Below are 19,047 nucleotides of genomic sequence, written 5' to 3' on the forward strand. Positions count from 1 at the left end.
TTGCGACCCCGCACAAGCACAACCAGTGAATGTAAGATGGCGAAAATCTCTAATTAGAAGAAAAGGATGGTGCAATGGCAAAAACTCTCTACAAACTGGCAGTAGTGACGCTTCGCAAAGCAGTAGATCGCACCAGAAACAGCACAGAATCCCGAAGGCTAAGCGTTGTGCCACTGAGCTGACTAAGTGACGCAGGCGGCCCGGCGGCACGCTCCTTCGATGACGTCACCTCCTCGCGTGTCTATCTCTCCCGTACTCCGCCCCTGCACTCCGCGCGCGCCAGTGGATGGGGGGTTGCCTCAGTCAAAGTTTGCTCCCTTATAGTGCCATTGTTTAGTAGAAAATCGCATAAAAATCGTCGCAGGCATGTTGTAAGATGTTGCAGATACCAAATTCGCAATAATCTCGCGATTGCGAAACCGCATCAGTATCCTTTTAATGCATTTCGAAAAGCACTGAGGGAAAATCCTATGATTTCCCTACAGTCGAAAGGCTGTGAGAAAATCATAAGAGATGAAAATGCACCAGTGTGGTTTTACTGTACTTGTCATAGTTAAAACCCATACACTCCATAAAAGAACAGGACAGCAAAAGGCAATGATGACACTTTCTTTTTTGCGAGAGAAAATAAACTCAGTGCGACAGTACATGTTTAACGAAGCCAACAGACATATCTACATGGTGTAAGCTTGTGCAGTGAATAAACATTATTTTATTGTGCACTTATTATGTTAATTGGCATAAATTTCTCATTTAGCAATTTTCCATCCATGAGTTTTTGATACGGTGATTACAACAGCTTTCTTACCGCCATTCGAGCATCTTCCAGCTGCTTTGCTTTCTCCTCGGCCTTGCGGGCAGCTTCCATCTGAATTTTTCTGAGTAGGTAAAGCAAATTATTTTCTCAATAAATGGTATAATTACAGAGATAAATACACAGCAAAACATTGACACAGACAATACAGCAAGGACGAACACAAAGGGGCAAGGAGGCATGGCTTGGTGTGCCACACCAGCGCAGTCAATGTTTTATGATCTCCATGTTTGTATTAGAAGGTAATAACCGAGAAATTGACACGACGGCCTTAGTACTGCTACTTTTTGGCATGAAATGAATGTATTGATAAGTGCCAGTACACTTCGAAAGATTAATTACATGTTTTTAATTGCCAACTTTGGTTCCCACCATACTCTGATGTTAGACAATACTACAAGGTTGTTGTCTTGTGCCTGTGAGAGATATTGTGATATTTCCACAATTTCTTTACTCGTGATAAGTGAGCAGCCATCTTGTATGTTTTAGTACCCAATGTCATCGCTAGTTGTTTAGATTGACACTGAAGCAGGCCCACCCAGTTGAAAACAAACAAACAAACAATTGGAACCATTTGAAAATATCAATGAGTCCAAATTGTAATAGCGGTTTCCAATTGGGCCAATCGACTCCTAACAGGACCACTTGAAAATGGTTTAAGAAGATGTGCTCAATTCCAGCTGGGCCAGATGGGTTCACTAACTGGACCATTTGAACCAACTGAAGTTGCCCAATGGTATCACTTGAACGAATTAGAAGCATACCTTAAATTGGAAAATTGAATACCCGATTGAGCCATTTGGTTCAATTGGAACTGCCAAATGAAAACACTCGTTTTTAATTAGGCCAGGCAATTTAAAGAAGTTCGTGTGCACAAATTAATCAATGAATATAAGTGATGAAGCACTTCGACTTTGTTTACTTGCAACTTGTATAAGCATTTATTTATACATTCCTTTGTGGTACAAAGCACCGTAGGCTGAATGAATTTTAATGGTGTGAGAAAAGATACACATTTTACAGCTGTGATATAAGGTGCCCCTCATGAATGAATTGCGAAAATACCGCTGGGAGAAAGCAAACATTTATTCGACGTTTCCCGCATACTTATGCACGAATAACACGACATCTACTGGCCATTATGTCATACCGAGCCGTTGTACCTAAGTTTGAAGTACCTAATGTTTGAAGCATAACGGTCAATTACAGATCCGTGGAAGTTCTGGCCAATTTTATGATTAATTTTGGGTGGTCATGGTTCACCACCAAGGTGTCAAGCTTGAGCATGTTTGCAGACGAATGTGTTAACTGTGCAATTTGAACCAATACGCATACAGTCAAATGGTCGAATTGGCTATGTACTGACAAAACCCAGGGTGTCTAGCAAATTATTTTATGATTCCCTGACTTTTCCAGGTTTTACCTGACAATTTCAAGTGAAATTCCCTGACCTCTGCATAGGCGGCAATACATGTAAGATCCTTAGTGCAGACGACAAAACATTGTTTTATTTAGAGCGCAAACATAAATAATTCACCGCAAATTGTAGCCGCTGACTAGAGTATTATTGCACAAAGTCTATGCAAACACACATCGGCTTCTGCTGTTTGTGTCAGCCACTGCACAAGAGTTCTTGAAGAACTCATCTGTTACTTCTTAAGAGCATCTATTTTTTCTTGCAGGAGACTAGCTTCCGTCAGCGAGTCACTAAGCAGCCTTCGCTTCTTTTCTTCCAGTTCTTTGACAAGAGCAGCCACTTTTTTCTTGTTCTTCTGAACACCTGACTCCACTTGTCTTTCTGCCTTCTTTTTCTGCAGTTCCTCTCTGAAGACGCTGCAGGAATTCCGAACCATCTGCAGCATCTTGTCAGTAATTAGAACTTTTTCCACGCCGCCTGCCGCCAACACGGCATCATGCACCAGTCGTTGTGCTATCAGCGAGTCTTCTTTCAAGTTTTCGACAAGGCATTCTTTGTTGACCGAGAAGCCTCTTTCTACGGCAGCGTTGCCGTGAGACAAACAAGGGATGATCTTGATAAAAGACAGCAGCTCTTTGTGATCATGTGAGCAGAGATCTGGCCACAGAACGTCCAGCCTCTGCTCTTTCCTGTCAAAATTTTTCAATTTTTCTTGGTTGAGGCTCGATGAACAGACCTCTATGTAAGAACGATGGGCTCGCTCTGCTTGCAGACCAGTCATCCACTGCTGCTCTGACAGCACTTCAAGTGCCAGGGTCAATCGTTTTGAGCCAGCCTCCGGAGACAATGCAAATGTGGGGTCCGAACAGCTGGCACCCCTTGTTAGCTTGTACTTCAATGGTGACCTCTCCACCACCTTCTGACAGCACGCTTTAACAAAGGAAACACAGTCTTTCTTGAATTGGTGCAAAGTAAGCTGTGGCATTTTGGGCACCTTGCGGAGCTCATTCTTCGCAGCGAACCCATTGTCGAAGGTAGGTACGGGTATACAGTTCTCAAGCTTCTCTAAGTCAATCTTGAGCAACTTCGCGGGTTTGTTTGCAGCAACAAGCACTTCCTTCTTGACAATCCTTGCAAGCAGTGACCGCAGTATATTCGGCAGTGCAGTTGAAAGAAAGGGCACCATTGGATTGTCAGTCTGAAATTCTGCCAAAAATGGTTCCAGTTCCTCACAAATTGACAGCATGAAGGCCAGTTTTACTGGCAACAGCTGATCCCTCACTGCGTTCACAACAGCACTGTAGCTAGAGCATGTAGGCTGCTTCTTTGCCTTCACAGAGCCCTCCAGAAACTTCACCAGGTTAGGAAGAAGTTCTAACGCCCTGGTGATTACCTTCCCATTTTCGAGCCACCTCACAGCACACAATTTGAGGAGAAATAGTGCACTTCCTGTAAAGGTGACGTAGTCAGCACGACGTGCAGGCACACATTTGAACAAGTTGTAGCTACTGCGAAGAAAGCCTATCACATCCCAGCCAGTTGCAGCATGACCTGCCTTGTATGCTCCATTCATTACGTGCAGCCCGCAACTTCCAATATCTAGGATATTGTGACTCTCATCGAACTCCTTGAGTTCCTCCTTCAGTGACCTCAGGAACTTCATGTTCACATTCGGCCCATCCATTGAAACTTGTAGTACCTTGGCTTGCTCGAGCTCTTCTGTGGCTTTCCTGAATGCAGATGCCAGGTCCTCCGCACACGTGTGCCCCAAGAAGCATGAAGTTAGGTACTCCGTTTTCACAGTGTCATCAGTAGTGTCATCCCAATATCGGACGAGCACATCCATCTGTTGCTTCTGGGTCACTTTGTTCAGCGACTCGTCAAATGAAACAACTAAGAACGGCACACCAGCAAGGCTTGATAGAAGATTCTTACGAAAGTAAGGCGCAATAACGTGGCAAATTGTATACCCTACCTTGTCCTTCCCTAGATGAAGTTTTTCAGCGACTTCACATCCCGGAAACATGAGAAGGAAGAGTGAGGCCGACGCCGCTGTTGACCGAAAAGACCCGTGAGTCGCTACCGCGTTTAAGCACCACATTATTTCGGCCTTTGTCACACCGCTCTTCAGAAGGAAGCCGCTCATCGATGTCTTCGCACTTGTGGTGGGGGCAGGCTCCTCGGGCGCGACTGTCCGGTCTTCGCTACATTTGGCCGAAGCGTTCGTCGCTGGCGTAAAAAAGGACAACATACCAGTTTGCGAGGCGCTCGACCGACACTTCAAACCAGCAAGATGCTTCTTGCTGAACGCGTGACTGGAAACTGCAGTTCCTCCCATGTTGCTTAAAGAAAACGGTTTTCAGCACAGTGTGCAATGAGCACTGTGAGGATCATTCTGCACGGGCTTAATCCAGCTTGCATATTCCGAAACGTTCGGGTTCGTCCAGTCCGAATTAAAGGAGCACTTTCTCGCCGCCGACATGAGAAGTCAGTGAGAAGGCTTCTCTTCAGAAAAAAAAAAAAAAAAACGATGAAAACACACCGCCACGAGAAGGTTCCGTCGTTCAAAACATGGCGGACAGAAGAGGTGGTCCAAAACAACAAAAGTGTATACCCAGCATGCCCAGCGCGCACTGCTCAAGGTTGCCAGGCCACGGAGAAAAAAAGGCCAAACTTGTCAACCTTGGCACTACTGCTCCACTGGCTTGGATTGGATCTGTCCCCGTTGGCTGTTTGCGCCAATTACGGTGATATGGTGGCTAGAATTGGGAGGTGACGCCAGCGCCCGCATATTCGCCGAGCGCGCGCGATCCTCGTTTTCAAGCGCCGCCGCGACGGCCACCACGGCGCTCCTGTCGGCATAGTGATGCGGGCAAAGCGCGCGCTCCGCGCTCTCTCGTCGACTCGCCGCTGGGTTCGCTGGTTCGCCTCTGGAAGCGTGTCTGGGTGTGTGCAGTTTTCCGCGTTGATGTCTCGCTTATGGCAAAATGTATTTAGTTGCTGACATGACAGTGTGAGTGCCGACCTTAGGATGAACTCCAGCACTATGAAAGCGAGGCAACGCCACTGCTTTGCTCCTGGCTGCACGAGCGGCTATGTGTCATCGAGGGAGCAAGGTCAGCGTGCTTCTCTTTTCTCTGTTCCCAAAGACCCTGCCCTCTTCGAAGCCTGGCAACGAGCCGTACCCCGTGCCGACAAGTCGTTGGACGTGAAGTCGGCGCTATGTGAGCTTCATTTCGACGAGCAGTTTATTGAGCGTTTTTACACGCATGTGATAAACGGCGAAACTGTTCAGATTCCCCGAGGGAAACCGGTGCTGAAATCTGACGCGGTGCCAACCATATTCCCAAATGTTCCTGCGTATCTTTCAAAGGAAGTGCCGAAGAAAAGGGCGTCAAGAACATCCACTTGCGGCCTACCATCGAAAATTCGGCGTCAGGAACCAAGCACGTCTGCTTGCGAGGAGACAGCTGGCTCGTACAGCACAGAAAGCGACAGTAACCAAATACCTGTTCCGAATGTGCCCGCAATTCCCGACGTCCGCAAGTGTGGTCTTCCCAGCGCTTACTGGGCTTGACATCTAATTGCTGGAGCCGACAACGCCACGGTGTTTACAGCTTGCGCACTAGATGGTGACAAGTTGACTATTGACAAGTATGTGCTAATGACATCAGATGAAAACAAACTTCAAGCGACAGCTTTTGTGCAAGTCACAAAAATAAAGACCCTTGACATTACCGACATCGAAGTGGCAGAAGAGTTGCTTCGCGACGTCGACTCCATGATACCATGCAGAGGGTTTGGTAAAACTGGTGAATTTGGAGTGAATTTAAAGTACAAGGAGAAGACTTTTGATGGCAGAACCTTCAGCCCATCTTGCCGTGGGGTTGCTCCAACGCCAGAAAAAGCCTGCCCACAATGCAAGCGCCTCAGAAGACTACTCCTGAATCGTGAGTCCTACAGGCGAAGAAAAGGCAAAAATGTGGCCCAGTCCCAAAAGCTTTCATACAGGCTTAAGCTGCGAACAGCGCAAGCGAAAAGGAGTCGCCTGAGTGTCCTGCAGGCTAAATCACTCATCAAACAAATGAAAGAAAAGAATGCACGGAATGATTCTACAGCATTTGAAGAAGCGGTGAAGGCCCTACCCATTAAGCAGCAGCAACAAGTCAAGGCGTGCTTTGCTGCGGCTAAAAGAAAATCCACGAAAGGGATGAAGTATGAAAGTGAATGGGCTCTAGAGTGCCTTATTATGTCCATGAAAAGCCCACGCCTCTATGAGCATATACGCAAAAACAACATCATGGCGTTGCCTTCTCGAACATCACTACGTCGATATCTCAAGCGTTACAGGAGTGGATTCGGCCTGAGCGAAAAAGTGTTTGCTGCTGTGGCGGAAAAAACAAAATCTATGGACTTGTTCCAGCGCCATGGTGGGCTGTTAATTGATGAGATTAAGCTATCTGAACACTTGAGCTTGGGAACCGATGGCACCATCGAAGGTTTTGTGGACCTTGGGAAGTTCACACCAGAGAGTGAGCGCTCCGTAGCATGTGACCATGGCCTTGTAGTATTGTTCGTGCCTTTTACAGGCACGTGGCACCAGATTATTGGGTGTGTTCGCATCACGCAGCAATGTGAAGTCCGAGACGTTAGGCAAAATAATCCTCGAAGCAGTAGTCATGAGCGAAAACGCCGGTCTGCACGTAGACTTTATCACCACTGATGGAGCTGCGTGGAACAGAAGCATGTGGCACTCATTCGGCATACACGGCAGGAAAGAAAACACAGTATGTAGAAGGCAGCACCCTACAGACCCAGAACGTTTTCTGCACTTCATCTCGGACTTCCCACACCTTCTTAAATGTGTGAGGAACACCTTTGTTCGAACGGGCGTGAAACTGCCAGAAGGCCATGCCAGTGTTGACCCTATTGACTGTGCCCGGAAGCTTGATGAACAGCATGACACGACTCTCAAAGCCATGCCTCATATTAGCAAATCGGTTGTGCATCCCAATGGCTTTGAGAAAATGAGGGTAAATTATGCAGTGCGGCTTTACAGTGATGAAGTCCTCAGAGGCCTTTTCTTGTACAATGCAACCATCGAAGAAAAGCATGGGAGCACAGCGGCGACAGTCAGCTTTGTGGAAAGAATGAGAAGGCTCATTGAGGCCATGACTTCAAGGTGCAGTTCGGGTGCACTTAAGCCTGGAGGGATGCACGAGAAGTGCATTCAAAACTTCTTGACTTACCTGGACGATTGGGAAACAGCTGCTGGCTCCGGAGGTTTCCTAAGCCGCAGTACAGCCGAGGGGCTTCGTGTTACCTTATCAAGCACGCTACACCTTCTCCGCTACCTGACGATGAAGTTGAACTTCAGCTATATGATGACATGCCGCTTGAGTCAGGACCCCCTGGAGAGGCTGTTTGGAATCGTCCGACAAATGTCTGGATGCAATGATCATCCGACTGCCTCCCAGTTCCTAATCTCGGTCAACACTTTGAGCTTCCAGAATTTGGCAAAACCACCGAAAGGAAGCAATGTGTCCTCAGGACTGCTGAGAAGTCTGCTGGGAGCTGACAACGGAAAGGACCTCACTCCTCGGAGGAAATTAGACGAGCTTCTTGACGTAGGAAACCTTGCCGAAGCACATGAAGTGCTCAATGAATACGGCCACGGCACCGAGCATGCAGACATGGTCGTGCAAAGCAGCGATGCCAGACTCATATTCTACATGGCTGGATATGTGGCAAGAAAAAGCGTTGCAAGCACCAAATGTGCAGAGTGCAGCCAGCAGCTCCTACAAGGCGAGAACGATCCATCTCCAGCTGCAGCATCCCTCACGGCTGCTGTTGACCGAGGAGGCCTGCTGTACCCATCAGTCAAGCTCAATGAACTCGTGACCACTCTCGAGAACACTTTTACCCACTGCTTCAGTGTTACAGAAGTCAAACCTGACAGCATCATGGACTTGGTTTCCTTCTTGCAGTTAAGAAAGCTTACACTTGTTGGCTGCCCTGACCACAGTATGTCCCTCACAAACAAAATTATCAAGTTTTATGTTCTTACTAGGCTCCACTTTCATGTGAAAGCCCAGAACAGCAAACGAAACGCTAAGCAGGAAAGAATGAAATTGCTGAAGCTTAGACGCGTGCTCTGAGTTTGATATTGTAACTTTAAGCTCTATTGATTTTTTTTTTTGCCGAGTGGAAAGTGATTGTATGCCTCTTATTACTTAGTGCCAAGCGATGCGCTGTCTGTGTGCAATGTTTCAATGTTTTTAACTACTCCCGAGCGTATGTAAATGTGCGTATTTTTTCATTTTATTTTATTTTACCCTGTATTCCATGATGTGCAATAGATCTTCCTAATAATATGATGTGCAATAAATATTTGTTTTATTTTCCTCGCCCAGAACTTTGGTAATATTTTTTTTTAAAAAAACGCCGTCGCCTTGCACTCCAAAACACTGCAGGGATATGCGAACGAAAGCTTTAATTTGTGCAGATTCAACGTCACAGAAGTCTTGCAGCGGCAGCCAATTTCTTTTAATGCTTGAAATGGCGTTCTATCAGCCATCGTCACAGTGAGTTATCTGAATCGCCAATTTATCTGAATCATGCTTCAGCAACAGCATCTTTGAAAGGTGCGCGCGCTCAAGGCGCGCGCGCGTAACTAGCATCACCATTCCGCCGACAGCGCCACCGCCGCGCTGCTCGAAACGAAGGAGCGGCTCCGAGCTCCCGTTGGCGTCACCTCCCAATTCTAGCCACCATAACGGTGAGCTGAGTGCGCGCTCCGCGCCGGGGAACAAGTGGCAAGTCATTTTCCCTGACTGGGTTCTCTCTTTGGCAACATTCCCTGACGATTCCCTGATTTTTCCCGGCGTGTATCATTTCCCTGACAATTCCCGCCTTTCCCGGTTGCTAGACACCCTGAAACCATTTGACTGAAAATTCAACCGATTGGTCTAATAGGACTAAACTCAATCGGCCCAACTGGTCATACGTTACTGCCCCATTTAACCCAACTGTTCCGAATGTCCCAATGATGCACTAATTCACAAATGGAACCAATTGAAACCAAGTGGAAATTTTCCAATTGGTTCCAATTATAATTTTTTATTTAACTGGGCAGGGTTCTTAGTGATTTCATGATTTTGAGGAAACCCCTAAACTATTATTTTTACTCTCACGCTTAATCTGGAATAGTGGGTAGGGGGACGTCGGCAAATTTGCACAGCATAACCGAAATATTGATGCTACCACACTAGCCTACTATAATTTTGCAGGCCAGGGTTGCTGATGTGAAACTTGCCATGATACTGTGTTTACTCTCATAATAGGCACACTTTCCGGAAAATCCATCTTCAAGTTAGGGGTGTGCCTATTAAGCAGGATAAATTTCAGAAACTTATTTCTGTCTACAGCATAGATCACCGATGATGTATACGTCAAGTCGTGAATAAGCTGTGTGAATATCCACAATACAGCCAAAACAGACTTCATAGGCTGCACTATCACTAAATGTGTTGAGAATGCAGTCTCAAGAGTCCAAGAATTGAGGCAAGCGATGCAGTGTGCCCTCAAATTTCCAAAAAAATTAACATTGAAACACCCGCTTCGCCAAGGAAATGAATGTGAAAAAAAAAGTTACAGAAACAAAGCTCCACCACAGAAATTTGCCAATTGTCACTGAACGACACCAATTGTTCGACTTTACGGGCTCGCACACTATATCTAAGACATTGCAATCGAATCGCGAACCACCAATCAAGTGTTTCAAGCGCTACTCAAGCCTTCATATTTTTTTAAAAATAAAACCATCACAAAGAGTTACGTTGATTCTGTGCCAAACTGCAACTTTCACGACGTGAATCCCACTGAAAAGCAACCAACAGTACTAAGGCCTAGCCAAAGGTTCGGCATGTTGCCGCGGGAAGTTTGTACTAAACAACATGAAGATAAAGCATCGAAAATTTTGCATTCCCCAAGAGCAGTGTGTGTGATACAATGTTCAGGTTCACGTCCTGGAAATCAATGGCGACAAAAGTTCGCTGAGCTTGTGCAAACCTGCGAAGTGCCAGCAAAGAAAAAAATCTAACATTAAAAAGCTGAATTAGCATCATCATCATCGGCCTGACTACGCCCACTGCAGGGCAGAGGCTTCTCCCATGATCCGCCAATCAACCTGGTCTTGTGCTTTCCGTTGCCAATTTATACCCAGAATCTTCTTAATCTCATCTGCCCACCTAACCTTCTGTCTCCCCCTAACCTGTTTGCCTTCTCTGGGAATCTAGCGGTTATCCTATATACGCACTACATGCCCGGCCTATGTCCATTTCCTCTTCTTGATTTCAACTATGTTATCCTTAACCCCCATTTGTTCCCTAATCCACTCTGCTCTCTTCTTGTCTTTTAAGGTTACACCTACCATTTTTCTGTCCATTGCTCGCTGAGTCGTCCTCAATTTAAGCTGAACCCTCTTTGAAAGCCTCCAGGTTTCTGCTCCATAGGTAAGTACTGGCAAGATGCAGCTACTATATATACCTTCCTCTTGAGGGATAGTGGCAATCTACGAGTCATAATTTGAGAGTGCTTGCCAAATGTGCTCCACCCCATTCTTATTCTTCTAGTTACTTCAGTCTCGTGGTTCGGCTCCGAGGTTATTACCTGTCCTAAGTCGACATAGTCTTTTACAACTTCAAGTGCAATATTACCTATCTCAAAGCACTGTTTTTTCTCGGGGTTGTTGTACATTACTTTCGTTTCCTGCAGATTAATTTTAAGACCTACTTTTATACTTTCAGTGTCCAGTTCAGTCAACCTAAGGTGTAATTCGTCCCCTGAGTTTCTCATCAAGGAAATGTCATCAGCAAATCGCATGTTACTAAGGTACTCTACATTAACTCTTATTCCTAACTCTTCGCAGTCCACGGTCCTGAATACCTCCTGTAAACACGTGGTGAATAGAATTGGAGAGATCGTGTCTTCCTGCTTTACACTCTTCTTCATTGGTATTCTTCCACTTTCTTTATGGAGAACTATGGTGGATGTGGATCCTTTGTAGATTTATTCCAGTATGTTTATGAGGGCCTGCATTACTGCTGATGTCTCGAGTGAGTCAAATACCTCCTCATAATCGATGAAATCTATGTATAGGGGTTGGTTGTATTCAGCGCATTTCTCTATTACCTGATTGATAGTACGAATATGGTCTATTGTGGAGTAGCCGGTACATAAATCCTGCTTGGTCCTTTGGCTGATTGAACTCTAATATCGTCTTAATTTTATTAGCTAAAATTTTTGTAGTTTGTGGAGAACAAATAGTAAGCTGATCAGCCTGTAATTATTCAAGTCCTTGACGTCTCCTTTCTTATGGATTAAGATGGTGTCAGCGTTCTTCCAAGATTCTGGTACCCTTCCCATTAAAAGACACTATGTATATAAGGTGGCTAATTTTTCTAACACAATTTCTCTGCCATCTTTCAGGAGGTCCCTTGTTACTTTATCCTCACCAGCGGCTTCACTTCTTTGCATTTCTTCTAGGGCTTTATTTACTTGCCCTGTCGTTACTGGTAGGATGTCAAATTCTCCTGGACTATTATAGCTTCTCTCAATACCATCCTGGTTCTTTTGATTTCTGTTCAGCTCTCTGTTGAACTCCTCGGTCATCTCGTCTATCCTATCCATATTGGTTATGACATTGCCTTACTCGTTTCTCAATGCATACATCCAAATTTTGCCTTGTGGGAGTGCTGACACCCTTCTGTAAAGTTGTCTGCGCCGTGTGGCGCACGTGTCTCGCCCCAAGACCGCATTTCGGGTGACGACCGCCGGGCGATAGATGGTGTTGTGTTCGCGTTGAGCACCGCTGTTGGTGTGGTAGCGCCGGCAGTGACCCCTGGCGGAAGGCAGGCCCTGGGTGGCGGGCGAGAGTTAAGCGAGCCTCTTCTGCGTGTGGCGATTGCCGCGAACGGTTGTCTCTCGCGGTGGGTCTGCCGTGGACGGCACCGCGGGCCGCCTGCGGTAGACCCACGTGGTAGGTGAAGCGTTGGCGACGCCGCCTTCTGTGTGCTCTCATGTGTGTTTGTTGTGTTATTGTGTAACAATCTCCTAGCATATCACTAACGAGTTATGTGTCAATTTGGCGGACGATATCGTCGTTTTAAATTAGTTAAATAAATATATGTATGTTGTTTTGTATTGTACTGACCGCGTATGCTGCGTCCGTTCACTCCAAGAGCGTGGCGCTCGCCACGTCGAGAAGCCACAGCCTATGCACAAGTATGCCTTCGCAGCTTTTAGGCTTCTGCCACTTTTTACAGCCTGCTCAATTCTTTCCATGTTATACCTTCCGATGTCAGCAACTTTACACCTATTGATTAACTTGGAAAGCTCCACTATCTCTATTTTGTCAGTTGCATTTGAGGCTTTCATCGTTTGTTGTCTCTTAGTAAGATTTTTCGTCTCCTGACATAGCTTGCCAGTTTCCCATCTAGTGACTGAACCTCGAACTTCAATTGCACACTCTTTGATAATACTAATAAGATTATCGTTCATTGTGTCAATGCTAACGTCAGTTATCTCTATTCCGAAGCAAAACTCCGAATTCCTGTATTTTTCCTCTCACTGCCAGTTCATTGATTGGCTTCTCACATATCAGTTGCGTATAAAAGCCAAATAGCTTTTAAATTTTCAGACGAGGTAGCAAACGCTATAACAACCCTTTTCCAACAGGAAACTACAAGCACACTTGACGAGGACGCAATCGCTTTCCATGCAGAGCGTGCGTGGCAGGCTAGCAGCTGCAAGGTTACTTAACGGTTACTTAGATGCCCACCAAGCGCCCTTCCCACTCACTCGGCGACCCGCGGAGCACCTGCTGCAGCCTTCTTTTTTTACCTCATTTGTGCAAATATGGTACAGAATTACTGATCGCAGCCAAGTTCGGGGCGCCCCTATTATGCACTAAAACAAAATCCTATTTCTCAAGACAAAACTAGGGGTGTGCCCATCATGTGAGTAAATACGGTATGCAATTTCTCGGAGAGCTACCTCTGCCGGTTCTCCTCGTCCTCCCGCTGGCGTCGTTCCTCTTCCTCCTTTCGCTGGCGTGCCTGCTCCATTTCCAGCTGCACGCGGCGCATGTGCTCTTCGGCCACCTTCTGCATTTGAATGCGCTGGTTCAGGGCATTCATTAGCTGTGTAGCGGCCATGATCAGCTCATTCTGCTCCTTCTCCATGTCCTCGTTGCCCATTCGCCCTTCCTGCGATTTCGTTTTAAAGGCAAGCATTCCGCAAGTGAGGGATTTCGAAAGAAACATCAACGTTTGTTAACAAATTCAAAGCACACAGCCCTCCACCTATTGCTACAGGCAGTGACAAGCATCTGTGCACCTTGCCACACTTTTGTGGCAAGGTGCACAGTGCAAGTTTCTCGACCAACACCAGCCACTCCCCTAAGCACCACATTACTTATATTGTCACAGTCTTTTCGGGTTGACAAAAAATTTGTTTCTATTTTTCTAGAAACCTGCGACATGCCTGCGACAGATGGCCTTTTGCGACAGCAAATCCTGTCGCCGTCGCACTAAAATCGCGTGCATATGGTTGGTCTTTAAGGTTTCGTATTAGCAGGAAGCGACTGTTGGTTGGCATGTGTAGTTTGGAAGCTTTGCTCTCTGTGGGCTGCGATGTCTCCCGTAGTTTGTGAATCTTGCTGTGGTGCTCAGATGACTCAAAAAGACTGGATGTTGTGCCCAGGTAGAAACAAAAACAAAGAACTGTGCATGGCAGTGGTCGAACGGGGAGGGGGGAAGGAGCGAACCGGAATGTCACAAGGGCACGAGGCTCAATAGTGCGCAGACGCGTCACGTTCATGTACGAGATCGGACACAAAAAGGCTCGTGGCACCGTGATAGAAAATACCAGTGATGGAAAATACCAGTGGATGAGCTGTCCATTCAGAAGCCATTTGTAGCTACTTCATGCAAAGAAATAACAAGGGAAGGGTTAAGGAGAGCACAAAAGGTTTGCGCTTCCCTTAAACCTTCCCTTGTTATTTCTTTGTGCGAAATAGCTACAACCATGGCTTCTGAATGGACATGAAACTGACTAGCCCAACAACGTCTGTTTCTGGATGGGCTGTCACTGTGCTGTGGGCTTCAAGCTGCGAAGACTGTGCTGTGGGGCCTCGAACTGCGAAGACCAGAACAACCAGTGCCGCTAAAGCGACGGTAGCAGTCACCCGGTTCTAAAGGCTGTCAGTGCAAGGGGACTCGAAAAGTGGCCTTCGAGCTCGGAAGACCCGGGTGAGCCTGCCCGGACTTGCGAAACCCTCTCAGAGCAGTTCCTGGTGGACCTACAGCTCTCTTCCTTCGCACCAAGACGGTACCAGCCTACACCAGTCAGCAGAGTTGACCTGTCATCAAGGAAGTCAATGACGTGTCAGGCCCAACCTAGCTAGGCTGAAGACAACGAAGAAGGCTGGGAGACCGGCAATGGCGTACCTGCCAACTTGGCAGCAAAGGAAAGAAATTTGTAAAACCCCCGAGCTGGGAAAGGGTAGGGGGTTACGACTTTTTTTTTACATTTGTAGCTGTGATGGATTTGCCTTCAGCGACAAGCATAATCATGTTTTGCCACCATAAGTCATATCGTCCTGAGAGTAATCAGCAACAACTTCATTGGGCAACAATTTATTTTTGCAATGATTTTGCTGTTGCAGACTTTGCTCGCTTGAGAAAGTCTTTCGTGTAACTTGGCTCAAAGCAGGTTGCATTCTGGTGCCCTTTCACTATCAGGCTCTCTCGGGTTTCTTGACTCACAGATGAGCGAAACTCCGTGAGAGTTTTTTTTATGGTACTGAATATTCATTCGCATTCAGCATTACTGCGCAGAATAAAGAAAATGCCGAGTATAACAACTGGAATTCTGTGAAACCTGAGTGAGCCATCAATACTTCGAAAATACCTCAAACGTGCCCATTGCAAGTCACACCTGGGCTCATTCATAATGTCTGCTGGAACATTATATGCTTGCAAGCTCTTACACTCAACCTCAAATTCATCAATTGCCTTCTCTCTTGGTTTCCCGCTTTGCTGTGGCAAAAGACCAGGGAATGCAGTGATGAAATGACGTAAAAAGCAGAATGAAGCCATTTATAATGAGTGTAGCTGGGCAATCTTAGCCATATTAGGGTTGATGTCTTATAATGTATACTTGTGACGAATATAATCACAAGATGCTGTTAAATATAGACATACAGCAGGAAATAATTGTTCTCTTTCACTTGAGTTCAGTGTCTCAACAAACAGAACGGGTCATGCTGCCAATGACAAGGTCTTCATCTGCTCTCTGCAAGTGCATAGCAAACTTCAAGTAATAAATCGCATTCTTTCAGGACACTAGACCGCACAAACCTGGTGGGGAATTCCTTGAGTATGCGGTTCAAAAGGCCTCTCAGTACCTGAATATGTTCTTGAAGAATATAGTTTGTTTTCTCAAAAATGGGCACTATATAAGGATAGACAGCATGCCCTATTTGGCCCAAATGGCAAAAAAACAGACAAGGTTGCTTTGTCTGGATTCTGTGGTCTGAAGCTTCATCTTTTTGACTTCAGGTGCAAGATGAACACTTTTTCTTTTCAGTGAAACTACATTGGTATCATTATTGAGGCCTTTAGTAGACATTGGAGTAGTACTTCGAAGTTTGTTGAGATGTCTTTGGAATCTGGTATGACTCAAAAACAGGCTCTGCTTCTTGCACTTTTTCACCCCCCCTCTCTCTCTCTTTCTCTCTCACACACACACACACACACACACACACACACACAAAAAAAAAAAAACAACAACAACAATTGAGAAGTGGCTTCTACTGGTCTAGAAGTCTCTTTAAACACTTTCCCAACGAAAGCCAACGGGTCGGCGAATGCTTCAGCATCTTCCTCAACTCGATGTCACGCATTTGCTGGAAATCTTCTAGTCGATCCTTCTGTTTTGCACTTTTTCAAGGTAAAAAAAAATGTCAATCAAAGCTTCATCAACCTCTACAGGAAGTCATGATGTTACTTTTGCACGGCCCAGTTTATCATGTGGCACAGGCAACTGATACCAATCAAAGCTGGTTGAGCTTCTTTTAACACAGTTGACACACTGTTTTTCTTGCCGACCATAACATTCGCGTAGCCACAAGACAAGGCCAACAAGTTCTCGACTGGCGATTCCCGGGACCTCATCCCGTCCGAAATCAGATGCCCAATCTTTTGACCAGTCGCCTAACCTTGAATAGTCCCTGTAAGAAAACTATGCGCTAACGCGAGAAATCAGACAAAAAGCCATCTTTGCCCTTTGCATCCTTAACTTCCTCATCTTCTCTCGCAGACCTAGGCTGAGCACGTTTATTCTTTTTCGTCATCCTCGTGTCCCAAGGAGTTGCGGGCTACCTGTCGCTTATAAAACTTCTGTACTGGTCGCAGCACAATGTTGCCTTATGGTGTCTTGATTCGATAGGCCTGTATTGCCCCGTCTTGACCGGGAACAACTTTCACCACACGGTGAAGGGGCCACATGTACCTTGAAACAAATGGCTGCTCGACAAGGAAGATGCCATCCACATTTAGGTCCTTGCTAATACGCGATCGATACTGATGACGGTCTAGCAGCTGCAGCAGGTACTCCTTTCTCCATTGTGTCCACCGATGATTAAGCAGTTGCAGACGATACCTTTTGTCGGAAGTATGATATTCGTCTGGTTTAGTAAGCCATGTCGACCTTGGCTGATCTAGCGATCTAGGACCCTTGCACCTATCTCTTTTGTCCAAAAAGTCATTGAAAGATGGTGAAGCTGGTGTATGACGACGCATCAAGTGCACTTAGCATTGCAGTCAGAGATTCTGGTGCCACTTTTCTGTGGGGTATACCGTAGACATGCCGGCTCTCAAGAACATCTTTAGGTGCCAACTCCATGTGCCTGAGCAAAGGATATTGTGTTATGACGGCGTCCTATTGCTGGAGCTGTCCATTAAAAAAAAACCTTTTACCTTGCTTCGGTAGTCGAGCGAGGGGTTTTCCACAGTTATCTTCATTCTGTGGTGGCTCAACTGTACACCTCTCATAGGATTCACCTGTTGTCTGGCGGAATGCATCGAGTCTTGAATTGTGCAGAGTCGCTTTGGTCCATGATACCACTTGCCCCAAGTTTCCCAGAACACTGTAATCTCTGTGATGTCACTTCGTCGTCAGGCTGGGTACTCATATATAGTGCAAAGATGATCAAATTCGCATTGCTTGCGGTGGATAGCGCTTGCTGGGTTGGTCCTTAAAAAGTCCATCCATATAGTGGATTCATAGGGACCAAACCATGGATATCTATATTGTGCAAGAATTCGCCAGTGAATATCTTCCAAAGGTTATCTGACCCGATAAGCAAAGATAGCCCGGATTCTGCATCTGACCCGATGAGTAAAGACAGCCCGGATTCTGCATCTGCTCCAAGGAAGCATCGTTCATACGCGATGAATTTTCCTTTAACTTGCAGCTGTCTCACGAATTTGTCGTCGTCAGATGGTATATAAACGTCGCGGCAAATAAACGGCACTGTGATGTCTTGTACAATGCAGACCTGCGAGTTATGCTGGCTAAGAACAGGCGCTTCCACAACCTTCAACTTTTCAGCTCTGGAAGTTGTCGTTCTTGCAAAAACATAGAATGCGATTCTGGTCTCCCGAATGATCTTGAGTTGTAGCTTAGTGGCGAGATCTTCCTTGATAAATGATCGTTGGCTGCCACCGTCCAAGGTACCCCTCATGTATCGGCAGTTATCGTCGTGACCTGCCTAAGCACGGAATGTATGAAGGAATACTCTGTTGTCCATCTTCAATGGAATGCATGATGACTCATTGTGCTGAGTAAAGCGTTGGCTAACACAAATGCTGTCATGCTGCCAAATGTTAGTGGACCTTCTTGCCTCTTATAGTTTGGGTCACACATGCTTGAGGCGTGTCTGCTTCCAAAGACAACTTCCAAAGACCTCTTACATCGTTTCCCACATGACGTGAGGAAGATTTCTTAAAGCTGACAAATGGTACTGTTCTATTTTTTTCTGGTCCCCGAACCTTTCCTTCAGAATTTCGACAGTGTGCGCATAGCATGATTCTGAGGTTGCTAGCCTCGCGATAGATACCGACGCTTGTCCCACAAGGCAATTACGTAAGTAGTTAGACTTTGTTGTCGAGGACAATGACTTGTAGCTATGAACCGTCTGCTCAAAACTGTTCCCAAAATCCTGTCCAATTGTGAATATCACCGTTAAAAGTCAGAAGGCTGAACTTGGGCAGCCGTAAGCCGCAAGAAGGTCCTGCCTTAAGTCCTGGCTGTACAGTCATTGGCTGAGCATTAGCTTCCGCTATAGTGGTAGTCTGAGCCGATACTGCTGCTTGCGGCTGGCTTCTAACATGCCCTAAATCGGCGATCTCACAGCGTAATTCAGTGAGCATGCCTATCGCCTGGTCATTGTATGCCGCAGAGCTATATTCTGCCTCAAGATCGTCATCGGGAATGTGCTCTTCGAGAGTGGCATTGATGCTTGATAGTTCCAAATTACTCGCATCGAGGTGGTCAAGAATACCTGTTAGCTTGGCGATGTTGGCGTTGAGGTCGTTCATCGAAATTCGGGCCTCCTGCAGTAGCTTGGTGTTCTGTGCGTGTCGAGCTGCGCGCTTGGCCTTGAGACGGTCCATGATGCAAGCTTTTCAGCAGTGAGTACGCAGGCGTCCGGTTCCTCCAGTAACGATCAGCGAAGCGCTAGTTGGTCAGT

At 46.2% G+C, this 19,047-nt stretch overlaps 2 protein-coding genes across 3 annotated transcripts in view; both read right to left on the minus strand.

Moving 5' to 3' along the window:
- The window catches only part of jar (Myosin heavy chain 95F jaguar), a 255,795-nt gene that overhangs the window by 23,631 nt on the left and 213,117 nt on the right, over positions 1 to 19,047 (minus strand). For both annotated transcript variants that reach the window (XR_012895116.1, XM_037426322.2), the window contains exons 19-20: positions 13,287 to 13,498; positions 809 to 878 (exon numbers count right to left, since the gene is read on the minus strand). Coding sequence is in view for 1 of the 2 variants with exons in the window: in XM_037426322.2 (XP_037282219.1) it covers positions 809 to 878; positions 13,287 to 13,498 (282 nt within the window). In the remaining variant the exon portion in view is untranslated. The remainder of the gene's footprint in view (positions 1 to 808; positions 879 to 13,286; positions 13,499 to 19,047) is intronic.
- On the minus strand, positions 2,338 to 4,717 carry LOC142817159 (uncharacterized). Its single transcript, XM_075894222.1, has one exon. The coding sequence runs from the start codon at positions 4,567 to 4,569 to the stop codon at positions 2,464 to 2,466; it is 2,106 nt and encodes a 701-aa protein (XP_075750337.1). The 5' UTR covers positions 4,570 to 4,717; the 3' UTR covers positions 2,338 to 2,463.

This window comes from Rhipicephalus microplus, chromosome 5, assembly GCF_043290135.1.
Source record: "Rhipicephalus microplus isolate Deutch F79 chromosome 5, USDA_Rmic, whole genome shotgun sequence".
Classification (NCBI taxonomy): domain Eukaryota; kingdom Metazoa; phylum Arthropoda; class Arachnida; order Ixodida; family Ixodidae; genus Rhipicephalus; species Rhipicephalus microplus.

Excerpts from the sequence above, each read along its gene's own strand:
- LOC142817159 (XM_075894222.1), bottom strand. The coding sequence starts at position 4,569 with ATGGGAGGAACTGCAGTTTCCAGTCACGCGTTCAGCAAGAAGCATCTT.